This window comes from Salminus brasiliensis, chromosome 12 (assembly GCF_030463535.1).
Source record: "Salminus brasiliensis chromosome 12, fSalBra1.hap2, whole genome shotgun sequence".
NCBI lineage: Eukaryota > Metazoa > Chordata > Actinopteri > Characiformes > Bryconidae > Salminus > Salminus brasiliensis.
In genome coordinates this window covers 29,311,560-29,334,285 of record NC_132889.1, presented here as the reverse complement: position 1 = coordinate 29,334,285, position 22,726 = coordinate 29,311,560, and the positions used below count along the sequence as shown (strand labels likewise).

The following is a 22,726-nucleotide window of genomic DNA, read 5'->3' as shown; positions in this document are numbered from 1 at the left end:
AAAACCCAATTCAAATCCGTATAGTCCTTAATCCTTATAGTGATATGATGATAAAACCTGCTAACAGTCATGAATAGTCATGAACCTCCAAAGTTGTAACTGTGAGGCAAAATCACGCTGTCCTTTTATTGTAACGTAAGTTAAGCAAAAACTCCACCAACCTTTTTTTTTGCACATACTTGCACAATTCTTGCAATTGTTGTAAACAAAGTCATTCGGAGTGTGGTTTGATGTCTAGAGTGTGGTTTGATGACCACTCTAAATGTGTAGATTCAGCTCTTTCTGTGTGCTTCCATGCTTTTATCATTGTATAAAAGATGTACAAGGTGTTCGTTCTTGTTGGATACACTGTGTTTTTTTCCTGGGTGAGAAAGCAAGCTCTTTCAGAGATTGGCAAGCACTTATTATTGTTTTTTTAATTAAAGAGGTAAATGATAATGAGTTCCACTTTTTTCATACTGTCATACTGTGTCAAAACATTCCTGTAGAATATAGTATTACTAGGTGCGGGTAGCAGCAAAAGTAGAGCAGATGGTTTTACATTTATGCAGCTTTTTGACAATACCATCCTGCATTATTTAAAAGAATTAAAATATGATCCAGTACAAAGTTCTGTTTGCTCACAGAGTGACAAACTAAGTGAACACCAGCACAATCTGAAATCAGTAATTTAATAAATGTTAATCCGACACTCTGACAGAAACTGCAAATGTTAAACTACTCTGAATCAGGAGAGAGAAGCTGGTTAGCATCAGCTTAGCAGGGTAATCTGATCACCACCAGGAAAAAAAATGCAGGTCTGACTTAACTTGATAAACGGTTAGACAATAATGACCCAGATTGAGCGACTGGTGTTGAGAGGACAGAAGGACAGGGTTTTTCCTGTGGTTGTAGATCTGTATCTCACTCGCCTTTACTTACCTAGCTCAGCTACAGATCCACCAAGTATTTGACAGCCCAGTGTAGCTGGTATTGAGAAGCTAACTGCTGAGCACCAACACAAGTGAACTCCTGTCTAAAAGAGTGAAGTTGAGCGAATGGTGTTGGGAGTAACAGAAAGGAGAAATGATAGACCAGTCCTGCTGTGTCTGGACCTGTACCTATCTAGGCTTAGATAAGTTAGCTAGCAAGCTTAACACCACAGTGCAGACTGTATTCCAGCACACTGAGGCTTAAACTCCACACGTTTAGAGGATAAAACCTTGTATTCGAGTCAGTTGTCAAACATTTTAAATACAGCGATATATGGCATTATGGTTATACTCAATACTCCCAATACTCAAACTCCCATTACTTACCAACCCCAAAATTCACAAGACCAAATGACCACTAGCAGAAAATGGACATAAACTACACATTTCAGCAAAATCGTTGATTCTTACAAAAACAGCATTCACATTTTCCATTGGCGAAACCAGCTTAGATACAGGCATTTAACAACGAAATGATGACGCATTCTCAGAGGTCTATTAAACGTTGCGCCTGTCACGGAACACTGATGTGTCTGTCCAAGCTCTGGCATTTCTTTCCATGCCGTCTGTGGTAATTTAAGGAAATTAGAAAGATATTTTATCCTGTATGAATCGAGCAGTCAGCTATCTTATAAATGACATTACAGAGCCTCGTCCGATGAAGCTAATTCAATCACAACAGCACTAAAGACGCCAGACACTGTCATCATTAATGTCACTAAGGGAAGGACAGACAGATATAGCCATAATCCACTTTCTTTCTTCTTTTATTCATTCATTAATGCATTCATTATTCCATTAATTCTGCTTTTCACCCATTCTGAAAGAGAATCTATTAAATATATTTGATATTTGATTTATCCTGTGGAAGCATCATTATCCTAAGAAAACCTTTGGTGCTACCAAAGCAGCTCTGCGGCCGTGAAGACCTCTTAAAAATACCCAATATTTAGAATTCATCAACAGGTTTTCCCCCAGCACTCTCTTAGCTTTAAAACATTTCAGTATACAGTAACACAGATTTTCTATAAAGTATACACTGATCAACCTTAACATTAGCACCATCTGCCTAATATTGAGTAGGTCCCCCTTGTGCCACCACAACAGCTCTGATCATTCAAGGTATGGATTCCACAAAACCTCTGAAGGTGTGCTGTGGTATCTGGCACCAAGACATTAGCTGCAGATCATTTAAGTCCTGTAAGTTGTGAGGTGGGGCCTCCATAGATCACATTAATGAGTCTTAAGTGCCCACAACATAGTTGCTTTTTCACTGATTGTCCATTCTTAGGGCACTTCAAACCAGGAACTCCCCATGTTTGTGGAGATGTTCTGACCGAGTCATCTAACCATCACAATTTGGTTCTTGTCAAAGTGGCTCAGATTCTTACGCTTCTCCATGTGTCCTGCTTTTAACACATCAGCATCAAGAACTGACTCAACTGTTCATCTGCCATGAAATAGCCTTAAATTGTCAGACGGATTAGTGTTCCTAAAGATCTAATGCTAATGAAATACTGCTAAAGATCAGCCAGACATCATCCTACTGCCGCCCCACCCAGCTAGTTTCCTCCACCCAAGGCTCCTTGCCACTCTGTGCACTGTAATCCACACACGCACAGATGGATTTAAGGATCACAAGTGTTGCGAGGTCTAGACAGCAGCAATACTCTCAATCCTGTCCCGCTGCCTCCGGCTATGTTCTCCCCTGGCCTCCGCAGAGCACACTGCTCAGCCTGCCAAACCTGAGATCGCATTACCACACCTGCCGAGATGATCCTGCTGATGTATGCCCTCCTCTCTGAGACATACGGGGATGACCATAAGCTAAGCATGACCTTTACAGCTGCCTAACCTATGAATCAATTGATGAAATGATTTGTTCGGACATGAGGTGCATGTAGATGTGTGTGAAAAAGACAGCACTAACTAAAGACTGGTCAAGGCTAAATCTACTGGTTGTCTTTTGAGATGTAAAAAAAGTCATTCCCAGCATGTTAAATGGCGCAATGTAGAGAACGTCAAGGACTCAGATTCTTTACAGTGGTATTGAAAGATGTTGCGATGCCAATATAGGCATTTTATTTACCATCCATAATTACCAGTGAACCTACTGGAGTCCTGTGTGCTGTCGAACACAACAAATAACTACACCCTGAACAGATTCCCAATTCCCACCCACTTATTAGGACTTCTCTTATCAGAAGTCTTCCAGTGCTAGGAGTGTGAAGGCTATTATTACACCATATCACACAGGGCCATGCCAGCCAACCACACCTTTTTCAAACGGCCACTAATGCATTGGACAGCTGAACATGCTTGGAGGAGAACACTAAATTGCATGCTCTGTTTTTTTTAGCAAACAGACTCCCACACTGACTAGCATTACGCTGTGCAATTAGGCATGGCTGCAGCATCACCGGTGATAGAATTGGCAATGGTAGGGCTAACACTCAAATGGTTGCACCACTCAGGAGCTCAGGCATTATTACTTTTTTATATGTCTGGTTCCCACCACCACCATTGGTTTCTCTACAATGAAGCATTTTACCAAACCATTCTTAAGGACTTTGTTTACATCTTAACTGATTCATTAAAGTAAACATTTTGAGGAACTGATGGATTCCTCAAGATATGCTAGCTATCTGAAGTGTGCTCTTTTTTGTACTACAGCTACAGTGTTAATGTGGTTCAGCAATGAAAGCCTGGTTCCCATCAATAAGCACTGTGCTAAGTCGGCGTTAAGTCATCTTTAATACACTTGCTTATGTGGTTTCTAATGGGCAAAAGCCTGAAGCCTTTTGCTTGTATTTTATCCGGTTTAACAGAAAACAGCATATCATACAGTGTCGGGAAGCACATAAACTAGTCTGTTTGAGATTTCTTAACTCGCAGTACCCAAACAATGTTTGTAATACGTTCAACTAAAGCTACATTAGCCTCCTAGCTACAGCGCAAAACCATGTTTGGCATGTTTTGGCTGATCGGCTAGTTTTGGGAAAGGATGAAAACTTGATTTTATACCAAACATGTATATTGGATTCTGTTAAAACAGGAGGGTTCATGAGGGATGTTATTTATCCCAGACTAATCATTTTCTACAACTTCTGTATTTGGTATAAAATCAAGTTTTGATAAGAATTCAAAAGCCAAAAGTTCAGTCTATTTTTACACTGAAATGCCAAATTGATCTGCTCAATAAAAGCACAACACATGTATTACAGTGTTGATGGTAAGGGGATTAACCCTGAGAGCTGGGATATGTTTCGTCTGGCGTATGGCGGGCAGCCCTACTCAAAGTTTCTGCCCTCACAATTCCAGTCTCTTTGTAGAGTGGGTGGTTTGGACAGTGTTGCTTCTCAGCCCACAGTCTGGTCTCCTCTAGGCTTTTTGGTTTAAAAGCAAAGATACTGCTGTTCCTGGGTCAAGTATTAATGTGTAGGCTGTGACTGGCTTGACTCTCTACATGGTTTGATTTTAGAAACAAGGTCAGTGAAGACTACTAACATACAGTGTTACATATACATATACATGATATGGACAAAAGTATTGGGGCACCTGCACATTCATAGTTTGTTCTGAAATCATGGTATTGGATAGAGCACCATCTTTCCAGAGTTCCATGGCTCCACAGCTCAGTGCTGGGGGATTTATACCCCACTAGCCCACACCTGGCGTTAGCCATAGTGTCAACAGGTTCATGTCTATCTGCTCCAGAGAGTCCTATTCCATTGGCAGTATGTCTCTACAGGGACGAAGAAAGTTGTGTCAGTGTGTGTGTGTGTGTGTGCATTTGCACATCTGTGTCAGCAATTGGTGCAACTTAAAGTGGCTAAATGCGTTCATTAGAAGGGGTGTCCACAAACATTTGGACATTTGTGCTGTTTTTATGCTTTTTAATGGAAGAAGAACAGTACAGTAGTCACTATTATAACAATATTACTTACATATATATTTTTTTTTATACTAATTGCTGAGTATCCGTAAAGGGCCCATATAAGGGCCCACATTCCTTGTTTTTATGCTTTCCCTAAGATTGAGAACACAAAAACAAGCCTAAGCCTACTTAAAGGGTTAATACACATTGAGTTTAGTGGGGATATTGTTGTGAAATGTACTAAATGTAATGCGGGTCACATAAATACATCAATACTGACGGTGAGATGAAGGTACTCTGTATCACATAGAAATTTCGGCATTCGTGAAAAATTACTGCCCTCGTCTGCATTAAAAACAGCTTGCGGATTTCTTTGGGCAAGGCAAAATCAAAGACATTGAGTGAAAGCTCAGCAAGCTTTGACACCATGGATGTCTGTGCACATTTCCCCTTTTGTGGACATTGACTCTGATTATGCAGTAGACTTAGTCCGGTCTCTCTCATCAGTTCTTCATACCGCTCCTCCAGTTTGTACTGGATTAAACCCACAGTGAAAGCTGAGTAATGCTCCCTCTCCATATGCTGCCCCTGCCTACAGATGTTTTGATTAATTACATCAGTGGAGCTATTGATTAAACTGCCCAGAATCATTTGTAAGAGTTCGGAAAATAAGCAGAAACTTCAAAGCGAGGCAAAACCATATTTAGGACCTTGTTTCCCACACATGGATTACCTCTAACCTTGGACTGAACTGCAGTGACGAGAATTAAATCACCATTTTAAATTCTGTTTAATGTAGTTTTAGGCAGAAAGTGGATCTGGGAAACTGGCCCTTAATGTAATAACCTGGGTCAGTCAGTTCTCTTTGAACAGAATAGAGTAGAAGTGCAATGTACACTACATGGACAAAAGTATTAGGACACACCTCTTTATCACACAAAATAAATTCAGGTGTTTCATTCAGTTCCATCGCCACAGATGTATAAAACGTAGCCATGCATTATGCCTTTATACAGAATAGTGAAAGAATGGGTGGTTCTAAGGAGCTCTGTGAATTCCAGCGTGGTCAGAATTGTTGTCCTTACTGGATATTACGCTATCAAGTGTGACCAGTTTGGAATCACAGCCACTCAGTCATGAAGTCTCAGACCATGTAAAGTTACAGAGCGAGGTTGCAGAGAGCTAAGGCTCATACTGCATAAATAGTGCAGAGACAGAGCTCCAAACCTGCTGTTAGAGCTGCAAAGGTGGGACCAACGGGACAATGTGTAGGTGTCCCAATACTTTTCTCTCTCTCTCTCTCTTTATCTATCTATCTATGTATAGAACATGTTTTGTTGTGAACATGTATTTTATATGACATTTATATGGGAGCATTGGGTAAGAGTAGCAGCAATAATTTCAGCCTTTAGCATATAATGGAAGAGGGAGAGTCATCCCAGTGAAAGGGATCTTCTTATCCGTCTTTTTCCTGGTCAGGATCGCAGTGAATCCAAAGCTTACCCAGAATCTTTGGGTGCAAGGTAAAAATGAAATGTGAACTACACTCCCCACCTGTAGGGGGAGCCCATGAGAAGGAAATACCAATTCTCGCATAATGTTGCTTTAAAACAGGCAAACGTTACTGAATCCCATCATTCACACAACAAAATACAGTTTATAGTTTCTGTCAGTCACGAATCAGTGTAACTGCCTAATGTGAGGCTGTTTAATTGCCTCTGTTCTAATTAGCTTCCTAAGGTAATGATATCCACCTTCTGAAGGCTTGATTAATCGAATAAGGTGCATTCATTTAGCAGCATGTAAATGATTAAACACTGCTCAATATGAGGGACCGTTAATAACAAACCCCATGAGATTAGAATAAGACTTATTACAGTATAACTAAATGGGATACTTTGGGAAACTCTTGCATAAACTAGGTGTTAATAAATATATTATAATTGTTAAAACAACACTGCTTGCCTCCACTGCTTTTGCATGTAGCATGTACATACAGTATATTTTAGGGTTTTGTTTATTTTTATTATATTAAAAACTTCACTGAATGGCAGACAGGATGAGATTTGGCCCATGGCGTAACGTCGCTGTCAAAAACCCCCTCCGAACTCTATTTTTAACGCTTTGATTTTTGTTTTCGCATAAACTGAAAGCTGACATTCTCCTTTATGCCCTCTGGTTGTATGGATTTGAAAGTTAAAAATCAACACTGACGTTTGACGTTTCATGAAGTCTGGGTCAAAACAGTTCAAAACACACATTTTTCTCCACTCCATAAAACTTGCTGTACTGGAGCTGTATTTTCCTGGCAGCTCTGAGGACCCACATTAGAACATTAGAGTTAATTAATCTAACTGTCAAGGTTTTGACTAAGCTCAGTGCTGTGTGAGTCATTTAAAGTCATTTACTCATGTACATAACACCTGAGAGTAGTTTGAAGGGGGTTTTAATAGAACTACACAGTCCAATCAGAATATTATGACCACTTACCTTATAGTGTGAATTACCATCTTTGGCTTGGATGACACCATGTCACTCCACTGCTGCGTTCTCTTCACTGGCTTCCTGTAGCTGCTGCCCGCATCAGATTCAAAACCCGGACGCTGGCCTACAAAGCCAAGAACTGAATCCACGGAAGACAAGCGTCCAGGCTTTGTTCTGTCCTGCACTAAAGTGGTGGAACGAACTTTCCCTGGGTGTCCAAATGGCAGAGTCGCTCGCTGTTTTCAAACGCAGACTGAAGACCCACCGTACTTGAGCGAAAAGCAAAGTGGTCACCTTATTAACTTGTGTTTAGTAGTGTCTAAACTTAGAGGTATCTTTGAATTATTAGCCTTTTCAAACTAGCTGAGGTTTTTCTTGAGTAAATAGCGAAGCACCTTTGTAAGTCGCTCTGGATCTTTGATAATGCCTTAAATGTAAATGTAAATGACACAAGTAAGACATTGTGGCATAGACTGTATGAGGTGATGGAAGGCTTAACTACTCCACAGTGGCACGCTGATTTCTCTGTACCGCTCGCTGGAGTCCCCTCTGGCATCAGTGGTCCACGGGGCACCACTGTTATGTCGTTGGGAGCCACTCAATGTGTAAGTGGCTCCCAAAAGGTTTCTCTAGGTCGGGTCTACCACCCTTCGCTCACTGTCAGAGTCATATCAGAATATTATGCCCGTTGCTGGAATGAACTCAGTTCGGGTGCAATTCTGGTGCTGTGTCAAAGAGTTTGCTGTACACCAGTTTTAGCAGAGTGTGATTGTCAATCATTGACAAAGGATGCGATTTTATCAATGTCTAAAAGGGCATGATAAAAGGGTACCTGGTGAAGAGCCTTGGGCACCCATGACCTGGTTCACCAGTTGTCCTTTCTTGGACCACTTTTGATAGGTCCCTTTACTGCATACCGAAAACCTTCTGTTGTGCCACAGTGCTGTAGATTCCCCACTGGTCCTGTTCACAGTCTCCCAGAGCAGGACAACCTTAATGAGAAAGCCAGGATCGTAATATTAACACGATGTGTGGTGGAACATAAATGTGGCATTTTTGACACAGCTTTGTTCCCTTTACAATTATTAGGATGCAGATCTATATTTTTATGTAGTTACACTTGATGTCCAAATGTTTGTGGACACCACTTTTAATAAATGTACATAGCTACTTTAAGTTGCACCCATTGCTGGCACAGATGTGCAAATGCCCACACCCAGCTTGTCAATGCCCCACTCTGCCGTACTACAGTAGCAAAAGTAATTAAAAAGTAGCTTACTTTAAGTCAAAAGTACAAGTACACAGTGAAGCGAAATGACATTCCCCCAGGACCATCATGTGCAACATAGGACCAGAACAATGCAATAAATATGATAAATACAACAAACATAAGGTGCAATAAGGTGCAGAGGTATGTAACGTGCTATGACCTATAGGTATACGCAGTCTGCTTATAACATGTGTGAACACAGCCGATACTGAGGTAGAAGAGAACAGTATAAATACAGTATACAGTATTTAGCAGCAAGAAACCTAATAGGTGTGCAAGCAGTCACATGATGGGAGCATCAATAGAGATTTCCACCTTTGCACATTTGATGGCAAGATTTAGCGTGCTAGCTGGCTAACGTCATGTGCTGGTGACTTAATAAGTCAAGTTTCAAATTGTGAATTAAAGTAAATATCAAGTAGTTCACACTTACTAATTCACATATTTATGGTTCCTTACCAACAAAATCCCACCTCCGTTGGCCCCCGCTGCAGTGGACTTGAGTGGGCTCCCTTTGCTTTCATAAAAGGCTGTTAACTTCTAATGCTGCTCCTGCTCCCCTGCTGAGAGTGACTCCTAGTGTACTGGAGGTGTTAAAGTCACATCATGCGTCATCTCTATCTTTTAGTGGGCTCTGCTAAAGTTGACCTTTTAAACTCAAATCTGAGAATATTGTCTCTGGATCTAGAGACTTGGCTTGGGAAGGCTGTCTGAAAAAAGTGTGATAAAGATGCTTTAATCCTGAGGCAAACAACAGCTATTTCTGCATTTTTATAATATACAAATATACATATTTCAGAAAACCTTTTGTCAATGTTTGTCAAGTGAATTTGTCCCAGTCATACACAGCACAAGAAGCATTGTTGTGACGGCTGTCCAGTCAGATACAAAATCAAGATAAAAAGACAGGATGAAAAATAAAAATGAAGATTAAAATAAAAGATTAAGAATTAAAAAATAATCTTAACATCTAAAATCAGATAAATAGCAATACAATATACAATAACTAAAGATAAGGAACAACAATATATGTATAGAATATATGGGAACATTTAAGAATGTTAAGTGATTAAATTAATTAGCAGTAAGAGTTTCCAACTTTAACAGTGCATCCAACAATAAAGGCAGCATAGAGCTTCATTAATATGATGACAGAAACACAGACGGAGTGGATTGTAATGAGTGAAATGAGACAGAGCCAAAGTCTATAAATGTATCCCCAAGTTAGCGATAGAGAGGACAAAAGAGAGCGAGAGAGAGAGTATGAGAGAGAGAAAGAGAGAGAGAGAGAGAGAGAGAGAGAGAGAGATGGATGGATGGATGGCTGGAGTGAGAGTGGCAGGGGGGAATGCCGCAGTTTATCCTCATCAGCCCACCTCCCCGGCTCCCTGAGTCCACACCATCCTCCCCTCTTTAAAGAGAGATAGAAAATAAATGAGAGAAATGAGGGAGAGGCCTGAATAGATTAAAATCAATACGTCTGCCCTGCTTCTTATTTTTATTCATTATTAATCCAGGCCTGGGAGAGGCCTCTCAGGGGGGATATCAGAAAGATCAGATTTGCTGGCAGCTCTTCTCCTGCAGGCTCCGGCTGAGGCCGTTTTGACTGAGTGGGAGAGGGTGTAGAGTGCAGGCTGAGAGGGGAAGATGTAGGGTCATAGATCTCCCACCCAGATGAAAGCCTGAGCTTGCCTTACACTGCATATGGGAAGCAGAGTACTACTGCACGGCTAGCGGTTAGACCACAGGATGGGCCAATGAGAAAGTTATAATCGGGTGCTTTGTCATTACTAGGCAAAGTGAGTGATTTTTGAGTAGGGCACCTACCAGCCCTCACTGTGTGCTGTTGTAGTGTAGTGTATTGCAGGGGTGGACAATATGGCATGACATGACACAAATTCTCCTCCCCAATTTAGATGGCCAATTGTCCAACTCACTCATTAGGACTCACTCCTGTTACCTGCAGTGCACTCTTACTGAGAAAAAAAGGACAATCATGATTTAAAACAAAGACATAACAAGATTGTACTTCCACACATGGTTTAGGCAATACAGGCAATAACAGAAGAAAATAAACAAACATCTGGAAAACATTTGTCTCATAAACAGTTAAAGCAGATATCGTGTTTTTTTATCAGGTTTTTTATGTTCTACACTATTAAAAGATCCTTGAGGAACTTATGGAGGTTCTTCAGTTTGAAACTATGGAGGAACCTCTTAATGTGCTTTGAGGAACCTTTGAGGTTTCCTAAAAACCTTTTCTTGAAGGTTCCTCAAAGCTCCTTAAGAGGTGGATTAACTGTGTTCATCCACAGTTTCAAACTGAAGAACCTCCAATGTGCCTTAAGGATCTAAAACATTTAACAGTGTACTATAAAATACCTCCACACTGTAGACTGAGAATGAATCATGTCTGGTAATGGCCCCTAGAGGACGCCAGTGGGTGCTTTGCTAGAACACAGTGGTAAAAATAAAGAATCAGATGTGGATCTGGCTTAAAATATGCCTGAATGCCTACGTAGTATATAGTACACTGTTAAAGGTATACAATTCTTGAGGAACGTTTGGAGGTTCATCAGTTTGAAACTGTGAAGGAACCGCTTAAAGTGCTTTGAGTAAACCTTCAAGGAATCCTCTCTAATAACCTTTTTTGAAGGTTCCTCAAAGCACATTAAGAGGTTCCTTCACAGTTTTAACTAGAATCTAATACTTTTAACAGTGTATATAATATACCAGTGGTAAAAAATAAATGAACACCTATCAAAATGACTGTGGTGATGACCAACTTCAAACAGGGGAAAGGTGCCATAACTGCTGCCATGCTGAATGAATACTGATAACATTTCATGCCATTGGTCTTGTAGGTTTTTTTAATTGGGAGTCATCTCTTATGGAAGTGTGAGAAATGCAAGTTAAAGAGCATATTTTTGGGTGGGCACTGTCCACTGAAGGCTCTTGCTATTCTAAAAAATATAAAGCCATCTAGTGTACAAGTCTTAGTAGTGGCAGTCAAGGACACACTTGCAAACGTGGCATTGAAAAAAAACAACAGTAATTTTATGAGTACAGTATGTCAGGTTGATGCGATGGACGTGCCGCATAGAACTCACATTCCGCTTCAGAACTGGGAGCTTTAATACGAGTATGTGTCAAGACTGACTGGAGGGAGTTAAGAAGGACACAAGTACAGATAGGGTGAGGGGAAAACTTTCTCTTGAGTCCAGAGAAATAGCCTGAAAAATAGCAAAACAGCAGGGCACACACACACACACACAGACACACAAAGAAAATAGTTATGGGCTTTCGGGGTGAGTCAGGAACTATTTCTCCTTGGGCAGAATTCAGGCTTTCTCTCTGGCCTTCAACCGCCTTCTGTGAGAGTAGAGAAGAATGACATAACAGGTGTACAAAAGTAGCCAATTAGCCAGACACAGTGCAGACCACACCCCTGCCTGATACAGTGGATATTTCTAGAACAACATAAGAAATCTGAAGATTTAAAGCCAGATGTGGCAGAAAACAGATATAGATCACAATGAGAAGCGCAATTGCTTTTAGACATCCACTTACTGCATTCATTCACTGGTTCATTGATGTTTCTTATGGAAACACTTGATAAAGAAGTGTTGTGGGTGGTAAAGTGTGGCATTACTTTCCTTCCTCTTAGGTGGAGGAACAAAGCGAACCGAGGAAGAACTCTTAACTGCTACACTGTAAAATATCAGAGCACAAAAAGCCAGCTCAATTTAAAACGGTCAACCACTTCTTGGTACTTAATAAACTTGAATACATCAGAGTCCATTCAACTCAAACGTCTTAGTTTAGTTAACTTAGTCAGTTCTTCTTACTCACATTCTAATTCTCAGAATCTCAGTTTTGTAAACAGTTTACAAAATATTTTTCATTTCCACTCAAATCAAATGTATTTGTACAGTGCTTTTTACAACTGATGTCACAGCAAAGCAGCTTTATAGGAATCCAGTAATAAGACAAAAGACCAACAACACATAACACACAAAACCTTGGTTAACAAAAAAAGGCGACAGTGGGAAGGAAAAAGCCCTTTAGAGCTGGAGGAAGAAACCTTTGGAGGAACCAAGACTCACAAGGGGGACCGATCTGCCTCTGGTTAAAACTACATAAATTATTGTAGTTTATTGTAGTAAATTATAAATTATAAACTCATAAATTATTGATAAAAAGTTACTGTATCACCACTCTACTGCTCAGGTGTACTGATATAGTCATAGTAGTGATGGTAAGATATTATTATTAACAACAACAACAACAACAACAATAATAATAATTATTATTATTATTAGCAATAAGAAGATTAATAGATAGAGCACTAGGCAGTTCTTTCTCCTGAGCTGGCCAGTGGAGAGTAACTGTAGCATCACTGGTGTCTGAACTAAACAGTCACAACTTAGCGGGAATACATGCTTAGACAGCCTCTGACATACATTTCTGTGTCATGAACATGTCGTGAACATGTAAAACTATGTTTTAACATAAAAAGAACCAGAGCTGGAATCCAAGTGGTTCAGTGGACTAAGGCACTGCCACTATGAGCTATGAATATTGCTGGTTTGAATTCCAGGTCATACTGCTTGCCATCAGCAGCCGGAGTGAGAGAGAGCACAATTGGCCTGGCTCTCTCTGGCGTTAATGGCACTTCCTCCCCTTGTCACTGCTACTGTGATGTTGTTCAGCATGGAATCTGTTAGCTGCTGAACCAGAGCTGTGGTGCCACACTTTTCTTTGAGCACGCTGGCTCCTAGTGTTTGGAGCATTGCTTGTCATAGCGGGAGTTCACAATGAATGTGGATTGGGAAAATGGAGAAAATGGTAAAAAAAAAAAAAAAAAGAGGCTGATTGTGTTGGACTAACTACACCGGCTAACTATTTTCTTTTCCAAATTCTTTGCTACATTTGCTCTGGGTAAATAACAAATCAACGCTTAGACAATTCAGTGAATGTCAAGGGTGGAAAAACTAAAAGTAGAGAGGTACCAAAGGTATCAAAGGTATCAAAACTGCACTGTAAAGTGGAAGCCAAAAACACTCTTACATTAACATTTACATTTACGGCATTTAGCAGATGCTCTTATCCAGAGCGACTTACAAAAGTAAGTGATACTCCTTTAAAAAAATGGTTGATAGTGTGATGAAGTGTGTGATGAAACCATGGTAGTAGTCCTCACACATACACATATTATCATAATTTACTTTTTTTTTTTACACTGATATTAATTTGGTTGATGATATCATGGCCTTTTACCTTTTTTACATTGAAGGTCTGAATGATTTAAAAAGTATAGAGATCCTAGTAAAAGTAATCTCAGTGGACAGCTGGAGATCAGTGATTAGAGTGCTGGGCTATCATGGGTTTGATATCATGGTTTGCTCAGTTGCCTCTGTTGGGCCCTTGAGCAGGGCCCTTAACCCTTACTGCTCCAGGACCCTGGCCTTCTAAGCCGGGTGTGCAAAAGCAGGAATGTTGCTGTACTGTAAGAGTGTGCGTGTATAATGACTATAAACATGAGTTTTAAGTGGTTTTAAGCATCTGTCATTTTAAGAACTGAGTGCTTTTTAAAAAAATCTAATTTACTGTGAACCAGGTGAGTTTAAGGACATGCTGGTGAATTGTTACTATGAGCCCATAATAAATTGGAAAGTCATACAATACTGTGCTCAGTTTCATCAGAAAACACCTCCTGCAACACAGTCCCACACCACACTGGAGCAAGGGCACCAAAATCAATACCACTTTTGGACACAACACCCCCTCGGTCAGCCTGTCAACGCATGAACAAACAGGGCTGACAGTGGGATCAATTAGACGAGGGGACAAAATAAATAACCGGGGGGCTCAACTAATTTATCTTCACCCAGTGAACGGCATGGAGGATCCTAATATCAGGGTAACAGCTTAACCACTTGTCACTACAGTTGCTTTTGTACTGAATCTTGCATACATCATCAAACACACACTTACAAAGACACACTTAGCTGTAAACAGCAATTAGCCAACATGATAAATGCTTAGAGGTGACTAATGCTTGATGGTGATCGCTTTGCCATCGGAATGCCTTAGTGGCTATGGCAGAAATATTTTAGAGCGTGTGTTTTTTTTTTGGACTGCTGAACTAAGGGCCTAAAGCACTACATTCGTGAAAGAAAATAAACGCCACAACACACCAGAAGTCTGACCAACCCTAGGAGGCAAATAACCAAGTTTTTATTACTGACAAAATACAAACCTAAAATCTCCAACAAAACACTCCCCAGGCAAGTCCCCAGCCTCCAAACGTTTATATAGCTTACAAAGCTTTATATACTGCCCTTGTTCAGCTGACCTTGCACTTATCAAACCAGCAGTGCCTCACAATGCATCACAACTCTCACACTTTTCATTGTTACTTTAGAGACTAACTTCAGTAGATCTGTTTGTTTTTTTGTGGTCATAAATTGGTCAGTTGAAAACCCAGCTACACAGTTCAGCCACAGCCCCACTAAAGAATTACTAGTTAAGATGTCCACAAGCCGGGTAAGCTAGTCCAATCTTCTAAGATCAAGGCCTAATCACAGTCTGTGCAGAGTATGCAGGCCCTTGAAACTGATACATAAGCAGGATATCACACTGTTGTTTGAACTACAGCTGTAGGCCATATGTACAGTACTTTGAACATGCAGCTCTTAATGTACTTCTTAATGTCTGTGGTTTAAGAGTATGGTGGCATTTGTCAAATGCTATTCTTAAAAATGGCCCAAAAATGTATCTAATAGTTAATAGTAATAATAATAATAATAATTTTTTTCATAATAATTTAAAAATTAAATAATTAATTAATAACAAACACATTAGTTAGTCTACTGATGCATCCTACCATGTTAGTTCAATGCTAGGCTCCGTAGTTGTACAGGAAACACCCCCCGGCTGGTGGTGTAATAATGTTGAATATGGTGTGCAGCCTCTAGTGGCCTAGCACCACTGAGCGAATTTACTTTTCCGTCTGACAGCATCGCTAGCTGTGAGGAAATGGTGTTACAGGGCAAAATGAGAATGCAAAGCTGGGGCACAGTACTTCGACTAACGGGGCATACGTTCCTGCCAATAATACAAAGATCTGCTGAGGAAGGGAATTACACAACTTTTTTTTTCCTTTTTTTTTACACAGAGTAATTCAATTTAAAATTCATAACTCTAATTAGCCGGCATGCCTCCGTTTCGAGAGCTACTTTTCCAAAGCTGCATAACAGATTAGTGGATTTGAAATGCATCTAATGTAGGATTATTCAGGCAACAGGGGTATTATGACTACGCCAAGGCCGGCTATTAATCCAAGAGTTTTGCTGCACAGATATTCAATGCCTTCCTCCTTTTCCTTTCAGGAAAAAAAGCGACTAAAACGTGGCAAAAAGGAGCCAGAGCTGGAGCCAGATGAACGGAATGAGCGAGAGGCTGAAAAAGACTGCGTAAGCCTGAATTAGAGCAAAAGCGCCGTGCGCTAATCCTGGCTGAGTAAAATGGACTCAAGTCAGTCTTATCGAGATGCGGAGATAGGCAGGAAAAGGTGGAATGAGGCAGGGAAGGCATGAGTAAGCCTGATTAAGCTGGAATAAGCCAGCGTAAGCCTGAATAAAGAAGGCGTGGAGTGCAAGAGTGGGCGCAGGGATCAGGGCTGAGGCACAGCTCCATGCATTATGGAGCAGACACAGCCTTAAGAGCAGAGCATGGAGCCTGCCCTGACAAGAGACAACACACACACACACACACACACACACAGCTACATGCTGACTGAGTATGCACAGTCATATATCCTGATGGCTCGGCCATGCATGCAAACAGCTACATGCTCTCTCACATGCACAGACACAGCTTTGTATTCCTGTCTTTGTGGGGGATATATAAACTAGAAGCTTTGACATTTGAAGTATGTGGTGACACGCTCCCAAACGTGTAGAGATAAGAGTCAAAACATCTAACCTTGTGCAAAGGTGTTAACATTGTAAATGTAACAAATTTACCAAGAAATAGTGTCAAGTGTAGCTTCACAATTTCAGTCATTTTACTCTTCATAACTTTTCATCATGTAAAAGTTGACAATTCTAAAAATGTCTAGGTTTTGAGTGTGTTTGGACCCCACCTTATATTGTTAAAGCTAAATTCTGCTCTCCTACACTAGCCATAACCTTAACCTTAACCTAACTGCACTATAATGTACAATAGTGTATGGTATTCCTTTTTGCTGCTACTTTTTTAAATGTTCTATAAGAACCATATACTACAGGCTTTCCCTGTATTTAAAGAAGAACATTGCAAAGAACCGTTCAAATGATTGTTTTAATTGTTTGTTAGTTAGTTTGTTTAGTTCTATATAAAACCACTGCCTCTAAAGTGATACTTTTTAAAGCACCAGTCCTTAAGTTTATTATTATTATTATTATTATTATTATTATTATTATTATTTCAATAGAAAGCAGTAGTCCTTCTGAATGAAGATGGGCAAAAATATTGTAATAAATGGTATTAGTGTGCTGCGCAACCATCCCTTACAAAAGCCTAATATAGTCATTCCAACAACAAAGTGGTCTGGTAGGCCATGTCAGGCTTTTACATCACATGCAGGTATAATATATATATATATATATATATATATATATATATATATACATAGCGAATGTCTTCACAATTTCCTATAAAAAATGATCCCATTTTTTTGTTGTCCTGGGGACATTTGGTCTTCACAAAGAGCTAAATACATGACAATACACACACACAGTCATGCTAAACACAAGTTAAAATCTGAGAGGTTTTAAGAGAGCATTCACTTTCCCCACCCACTGTGCTCACCGCTTCTCTCTTCCTTTATTCCTGATTCCGAAATACGTGCACGCACACACAGGCACACACATTTCGAGCCCTTCGCATTCACAGATATGACACTTCACAGAAAGGACACATTTCCAGTTTGGGCCCTCCTGGTCAAATTACTACTATTTTTCTAGGTAAAAGTAAGTTCACACCATCATGTTTCAAATAAATAAATGTGGTGTGTGCAGAAAAAGATTCAATTCAGCATGTCCCCCACAAGGGATCTGGTGTTTAGGGTTCAATCCACGCTCTGTGCTCTGTCTACCCTACAATAGACTGTCCAGCAGGTATTCTTGCCTTGATTCCGGGTAGGCCCTGGACCTGGCCATAGAAAATAGCTGAGGTTTCTCTAGGTGCTCTGGTTTCCTCCCAAAACAGACACACACACAGTTAGAAAATTGGCTATGCTAAACAGCCCTTGGCAGTGTGTGTGTGTGTGTGTGTGTGTGTGTGTGTGGTACCCTGCGATGGACTGGCAACCTGCCCAGGGGGTCTTCCTGCCTTGGACCCATTGATTCCGGGTAGAAATGATTGGGCTAGTGTATTCCAGCCTTACACAAAATCATTGGCCTAGTGTATTCCAGCCTTACGCTGAATTATTCCAGGTAGGCTCTGAACATACCATGACCAGGAGCAGGAAGAAGTGGATAAGATGATGGTTGGATGGATGTTAAATTCAGACAATTAATAGGAATTAAACGTGTCTTTTATAAATATTTTTACTTAGACATTTTGCAGAATCCCCACACTTCTGCATAGAGCTGTATAGTCCATCCTGTGTGCACTGTGGATATTTTGCACAATGCCGGACTACTCAAACAGCGCAAGGCCAAGCCTTACTGAGCACCAGAGCAGACAAAGCATGAACAATGCATCAAACAGATAGCACTCAGCACTGATGCACCACAAGCACAATGTCTACAGCAACATAAAAAGACACGTGCACACACAAACAACCAGACAGACGAGCAGACACGCATCGCCCAAACTAGCTTGTATTCCTGTCGTTCTGAGGGATATTCACTGCTGTAGCTGAATGACGCTATGTTAACCCATTCCTGTCCTTAACCTCACTGACCAGAAGGAAATCTTTGGGCTAAAAAGAGCTGTCTTTCTTTCTCAGTGTCTAATAGTGACCAACCAGCTGTCCCCACAATGTCAAAATGTTCAAGAGCTAAACACACACACACATACACACGCTGAAAAACCACTCACACACCCTGCGTACTACCTGGTCTGAAAAGCAGAAGCTCTTCAGGTTTGGCCTTGGTAGTGGATGGTGCATGTTTGTGTTCTAACAGAATATTACCATGTAATAATTATCCATTACACCCACTCAACCACTTCACTAAGCTATACGAAGCAGGACAATTCCGTCCTCCGTTCTCTCTCTCTCTCTCTTAAGCAGGCACCCACACTTGCACTTCCATCTGACCTCTTCTCGTTCCCTATCTGCTCCCTCAATCTCTCTATTCCTTTTCACTTTCGCTCTCCCTTTTCTCCCTCTATTCTCTTGCTTACCTGACAGCTTTGCGCTTCTGTCGATAGTGATATTTTAATTAAAACATAAAGGTCTTAATTGCAAATTGAAGCCTGTTCCCAAGCCTATACCCTCCCCTCCATTCTCCTTCCTTCTGCAGGTGATCGTTTCTTGTCTCAAGTGCTGCAGGAGCAAGGAATTAAATCTCTCTCTCTTCTACAGTCTATTGGAGTAAAGCCTCAGTGTCATGTTAGCCATGGGGGCAGTACAGACTAGGGATGTCATAAGAACCAATACTTTTTTTGCTGTTTCTGACGTTTTTAAGCAATAGAGGGATGGCGTCACTGTCACAGCTCGTCTCCCATATAAGGAAAGACGAGAAAGGGAGTGGCTGCTCTGCCTCTTTGCACACAAAATTAAAATGTACATTTCAGAATAAAATAAAGATACATAAATAATAAATACATCAATAACAAATAAATAATAAAGGATATTAAGGACGACTGACTAGTATTATAAAGGACCTATTGTAAATATAATTTTCAATATAAAACTGTAATATTTAATACAAAAAACACTCTAAACTATACAAAAACATTATTGCATTTAAAGCTCAAAAACACCATAGATGATCAATGTCCAGCAAAAATTGTGATATGTGAACTGTTTTAGTCTTTTTAAGCAAATGCAGAAGTACATTTTTGATCAAGACATGGTCAAATTCATGCAAATATCTAAATTCTGTCTCAAATAAAGACATATTTGAGTAGTCCAGGATTCCCTGAAAATAAAACATCTGGCATGTGTGGCTATCTTCTATAAATACTAACTTTTAGGCGAATAAAAATAAATCCAACCATCACATCCTGCACAATTGCCCAAGGTCATAAAGGTCAAATAACACATAATAATTTCATTGTTTTTATTTTTTATTGTGTTATTTTTTGTTTGTGCTATACAATTTAGTAGTATTGGTATCAACTATCACATTTCTGGTATAGTGACATCCTTAGTATAGACTATATAGTACAAACAGATATCAGGCAATACAGTGAGCCACAGACCACGTCAGTGCGACATAAACTCATATAGGTAGGAGATATATAAACTATGGGGTATGGCCTGTATATTTGATGCAGTAAATGGTATTTGCCATGTTGAGATAATATATGTGACGGAATGGACACTAATCTATGTCTCTGTTTCATTTTTCTCTGTTTCATATGTGTTCTGTTGCTCATTCTCTTCTATCTTGGTCTTTCTCATTCTTTGTCATTTTCCGCCTCTCCTTTCATCATTTCCATCCAATCCCATGGTATCCCTCTCTCCCATCCCATCTGTGTCTACAGCTGGCTCTGGGACAGGAAGCTCTGCACTCCTCCTCTTCCTCTTCTTTGAGTACAAAGTCCTCATCCCCTGCGGATCCCTCTAAGACTCTGGGTGTGCTGGGCGGTCAGGGCTCCGTCTCGCCCCTCAGCCGCTGGGTACTGCACAGCCGGGGACGGGCAGCCAATGCTTCAGCGCTGGAGCTGCCCTACCGCTCACCCGTGCCCTTCTCTAAGCAGGAATTCTGGGAGATGCTGGGGAGCGACCTGCTCAAGCAAGACGCCACCATCGACACCGATCCTTCTGGGAACTCTCGGGTCAAGCGGCGGCCCATCGTCAAGACGGGCAAATTCAAGAAGATGTTCGGCTGGGGCGACTTCTACTCTAACATCAAGACGGTGCGCCTCAACCTGCTCATCACAGGCAAGATCGTGGACCACGGCAACGGGACATTTAGCGTCTATTTCCGCCACAACTCCACAGGCCAGGGCAACATCTCCGTCAGCCTGGTGCCCCCAGTCAAGGCGGTAGAATTTGACCTGGAGCGCCAGAGCGTGGTCTACCCCAAGGACTCTAAGATATTCAACTGCCGGGTGGACTATGAGAAGGTGGACCGCAGCAAGCGCACCTCGCTGTGTAACTACGATCCGTCCAAGACCTGCTTCCAGGAGCAGACGCAGAGCCACGTCTCCTGGATCTGCTCCAAGCCCTTCAAGGTCATCTGCATCTACATCTCCTTCTACAGCACGGACTACCGGCTGGTGCAGAAAGTGTGCCCAGACTACAACTACCACAATGAGATGCCCTACCTGCCTTCTGGATAGAGGTGGACTGGAGGGTGGAGGTGGACAGAAAGAAGGGAATAGGATCTGAGAAGAAGCAAGGAGAAGATACAGCCAGGGACGGTGGGATGCGGAGAAGACAACTGGAAAGAAAGGAAGGAAGGGTTGGAGTTAAAGATGTTGTAGATGTTCATACATTTACAAAATCAGAAGGGAACACATTCTAAAGGGTACAAAAGGTTCTCCTCAGAGTGTAAAGACTGTAGAATTCCCTGCCCAACTTTGCAGAGAATCTTACACGAGCAAGCTCTTTGGAACAGGATCCCTTTGCAAACTGAGCATTTTTCCATGGATTGTGTTTGATCATCTGTAATATTACCAAGGTGAATGTAAGGCATTTTTGCTCTCGTGATAAATGTCTTGAAGAACCTCTCTGAGAAACCTGACAAATGTGACCTGCAAAAATCTATATATGCAAACCAAGCTGTCTAGCACAGGTACATGGACGAGAGCACATGCTAATGTGAGGTCATGGTGACTGGCAACTCCCACCAGAGTGCATTTAACAGGCACAAAGAGGAATTACTGTGTTGATTTTCATCAATTCCCTTATAGGCAAATCTGTTTACTCTGCGGCCTTCTTTGCAATGCCGGGTAGTTTTTTTCCAGGCTTCTATATCTGTAAATGGGAAGACACTGGAAACTGAAGGTCAAATTGCCATTTCTAAAATATGCATTAGCATTCAGCTTAATAATGCACCAAAAAAAAAAAAAAAGGTTTGTTCTGGCTACTGCGCTTATGCATAGCTTTACTTGGGGGGGGGGGGGGGGGGTTCATGTCTTCCGGTTGCATCATACCCCGCAAGCCTATTGGCTCATTTTGTTGAAAGACGGAACTTTGTCCGTTATCCGACCCCATGTTGAACATTACAAGTACTCCCATTCCCATTTCCCAGTGGCTGGTCTCCTCATTTATATTTGTCTGTTTCCATGCACCTCCCTTCTATGCAGAAGCTGGGGGTGTTTGATTTAAGCTTTCCTGAGGGAAAAGAAACAAAAAGAACCTCTTGGTGCATTAATCAGGCTAAACTCACCAACGCATTTAACCCAAAAACACATGCCTCTTTGACCTCTTGGTTTCCAAGACCTCAAGGCAAAAAGAAAAAAAAAAGAATGAAAGAAAGAGTTGAAAGACTTCATCAAGACTGTGGAGAAGGTAAATCTAGAAAAAGTAAGAAAGTGACGGGCGGGAGAAAGAAGACAAAAGTAGGGAGGGAGTTCTAGGATCTATTTAATTAAAAGAAAGCAGAGAGACAGAGATGTTGAGCATGAATTGAACTGCTTGCTCTATTGTTCGGGCCATTCGAGAAGAGGGGGAAGGAAAGATTACATTTTGTTGCCGTCAGGATTCGTGATTTCACAGATTGATAAGTTACCCATTGAACACAAGTTTGCGCCGTCCTTCTCTGAGCAAGCCACCCCCCCTCGAGTCAGCACCGTTATCTCTGATTAAAAAGAGAAATATTATTACGATAATTATGCATAATTCTATCACACTTAAGACTTAATTAAAGAGTCTGCTAAATGGATTTGCTAGTGGTAGATTCTCTGATTCATCTGGCCTGGGAGATGTTTCTACAGCCAAATTACCACATTAGA

At 41.0% G+C, this 22,726-nt stretch overlaps 1 protein-coding gene across 1 annotated transcript in view; it reads left to right on the top strand.

Annotated features, from left to right (window-relative positions):
• LOC140573973 (neurexophilin-1) overlaps positions 1-21,841 on the top strand; it is a 42,105-nt gene extending 20,264 nt beyond the window's left edge. Inside the window, exon 2 of the mRNA XM_072693624.1 lies at positions 20,309-21,841. Within this exon, the coding sequence (XP_072549725.1) occupies positions 20,309-21,109 (801 nt within the window). The 3' untranslated portion in view covers positions 21,110-21,841. The remainder of the gene's footprint in view (positions 1-20,308) is intronic.
• The last annotated feature ends 885 nt before the right edge of the window (positions 21,842-22,726 follow it).